Source organism: Camelina sativa, chromosome 10 (genome assembly GCF_000633955.1).
Source record: "Camelina sativa cultivar DH55 chromosome 10, Cs, whole genome shotgun sequence".
NCBI classification, from domain to species: domain Eukaryota; kingdom Viridiplantae; phylum Streptophyta; class Magnoliopsida; order Brassicales; family Brassicaceae; genus Camelina; species Camelina sativa.
In genome coordinates, this window is record NC_025694.1 from 2,671,577 (window position 1) to 2,674,146 (window position 2,570).

At 39.4% G+C, this 2,570-nt stretch overlaps 2 protein-coding genes across 2 annotated transcripts; both read left to right on the forward strand.

The window, feature by feature from the left end:
• LOC104716659 (probable ribosome-binding factor A, chloroplastic) lies at positions 1–1,491 on the forward strand (the record flags this gene model as incomplete). Its single annotated transcript, XM_010434078.1, is given in 4 exon segments — positions 1–220; positions 460–633; positions 777–978; positions 1,246–1,491. Coding segments are annotated over 3 exon segments (529 nt in total), but the record flags the coding sequence as incomplete, so codon positions are not given.
• Positions 1,658–2,564, forward strand: LOC104716661 (V-type proton ATPase subunit c1-like). Its single transcript, XM_010434079.2, has 2 exons — positions 1,658–1,839; positions 2,131–2,564. The coding sequence occupies exons 1-2, from the start codon at positions 1,764–1,766 to the stop codon at positions 2,547–2,549; spliced, it is 495 nt and encodes a 164-aa protein (XP_010432381.1). The 5' UTR covers positions 1,658–1,763; the 3' UTR covers positions 2,550–2,564.

Below are 2,570 nucleotides of genomic sequence, written 5' to 3' on the forward strand. Positions count from 1 at the left end.
CCTCCGTACGAATCTCTCCGTTCGCCGGAGTGTACGGTGTATGGCGAACCCGAGGCGAGTGAAGATGGTGGCTAAGCAGATAATGAGGGAACTTTCCGATATGCTTCTCACTGACACGGTTTTACAGCACGCCGTGTTGCCTGAAGCTGCACTTGGAGCTGACCGCTACCTCTCTTCTCTTACCACTATCAGTGATGTTGAGGTCTCTAATGATTTGCAGGTGAGAAACCCTAGTTGTAATTTCCTGTGTATGTTATGTATTCATGTGGGTGGAGTATAAATTTTGCATCTTTAGAAACCTTTGAAACCAAAATTGTATGCCCTTAAACTTGATTAAAGATTGGTGATGATGATAAGACTTTGTTGTTGTAAGTTTTGCCTTTTTGTGTGTGTTGATTTGAGAGGTTTATTTATAGAGATGTTACAAACTGAAAAAAATGGTTTCTTTTGGGGTTATAGGTGGTCAAAGTATATGTATCCGTGTTTGGTGATGATAGAGGGAAAGATGTTGCAATTGCGGGGTTGAAATCAAAAGCTAAGTACGTTAGGAGTGAGCTTGGGAAACGAATGAAGTTGAGATTGACGCCTGAGGTCAGATTTATTGAGGATGAATCCATGGAAAGAGGAAGCAGGGTAAGGCTTCTCATATATCTTTTCACGAAAAAACAAACTATATTAAAGTATTTTATGCATACTTTTGTCCGATGATTCATGTGCGTTTTATTCTTATCACCAAGTTTGTTGTTGTCAGACTCTGATGTAGAGATTGTTTTCAGGTTATTGCAATACTGGACAAAATAAAAGCTGAGAAAGGAAGCGGTGATGGTGGAAACGAACCATCTGATTCAGCAGAGGATAATCAAGACTGGGAAGTGGATGACCCTGACGAAGACATAATCTATGTAAAGTAATGGGTCTGAAGCAGTTTAAGCACCAAGCACGAGTGGCATATTATCACTCAAAATATAATGCTCCATGGTAAGTCATCTTATTATGTTCTCAACTCATCTAGGAGCTAAAGCTTGTTAGGTGGTGTAGGAGAGATCATTCATCTTAGTATACTACCCTTAACATTCATTGTTTCATTCCCTTGAACAAAAGATGAGCTAGAAGATAGCCTGTGCATGCCAGTCTTGTAGAGTGTAGACAGAAAGCATTGCTGATGAAAAAGTATCTGATAGAAACAAGCGTTAATGAATCAAGTCCTGACTCTTAAGAGAATCATTTTCCATGTTTTGTGTGAAGTTTTTGGAACGAGGCGGAATGGAGAACGGAGAAGATGAATACAGATGACAGTTACTTCTTATAAAACTCATTATGAAGCCTGAAAGCTTCTTTGGTCCGTTACTCAAGATACCTCCAACAAAATGTCATTTTGGATTAGTCAGTGTAACGGTGTAGGCATAATAAGCTTCTTGTTTCTGTAACTCGTTGTGTAATGAAAGTATGTGAGAATTTTGAAATACATACCACAATGATGTGAGAAAGTAATTGAACAAAACAAACAAAGAGTTCTAAAGTAACTAAAAAAGTTAATAAAATAGTTGACATGTGTTATTAAGGAATAAGAACACATTGGGCTCAGTTTGATTTAAGCTAGGCAGGCCCATGCCCAAAATGACGTGGTCGTTTTCTCTCCCACTCATATAAAAGAAACAAACAAAAATAAATTAAACAGCGATATCCTAATCTCTCTCTTTCTCTCCCGATTGATTTCAGATTTCATATTTGAGATTGATTCCAAAATACAAAACTTGTCGACCATGTCTACGTTCAGCGGCGATGAAACAGCTCCCTTCTTCGGCTTCCTCGGCGCTGCAGCCGCACTCGTCTTCTCCTGTAATCTATCTTTTTTTTTTTTTTTTTTTCCATTCCTTTTGATTTGTTTCTTTGTTCGTGATCGTGTTCCCATTTTCTAGGAGAAAAAATATCTGAGATTTGTAAAATTGTATTGCGCAATAGCTTTGAAACGATCGCTTGTCTTATTTTGATTGATTGAAATTACAATATTAGTATTTTTTTTAAGGCTTGTTCTGCTGCTGCAAAAATAAAGAATTTGTGATCTATTAGACATGATTGGAGTGATCGTGTGGGATCCAATAATGTTAAAAATACTTGAATTGCAATTAGGTATGGGAGCAGCTTACGGAACCGCCAAAAGTGGAGTTGGTGTGGCGTCAATGGGAGTTATGAGACCCGAGTTAGTGATGAAATCAATAGTACCGGTAGTTATGGCTGGTGTGTTGGGTATATATGGGTTGATCATAGCTGTTATCATCAGCACAGGGATTAACCCAAAGGCTAAATCTTACTACCTCTTTGATGGTTACGCACATCTCTCGTCTGGTCTTGCTTGTGGTCTTGCTGGTCTTTCCGCTGGAATGGCCATTGGTATTGTTGGTGATGCTGGTGTCAGGGCAAATGCTCAGCAGCCTAAGCTCTTCGTAGGGATGATTCTTATCCTTATCTTCGCTGAAGCGCTCGCTCTTTACGGGCTTATTTTAGGAATCATCCTCTCCTCACGAGCTGGCCAGTCTAGAGCTGAATGAGCATGAGCAAGTAACCCCCCC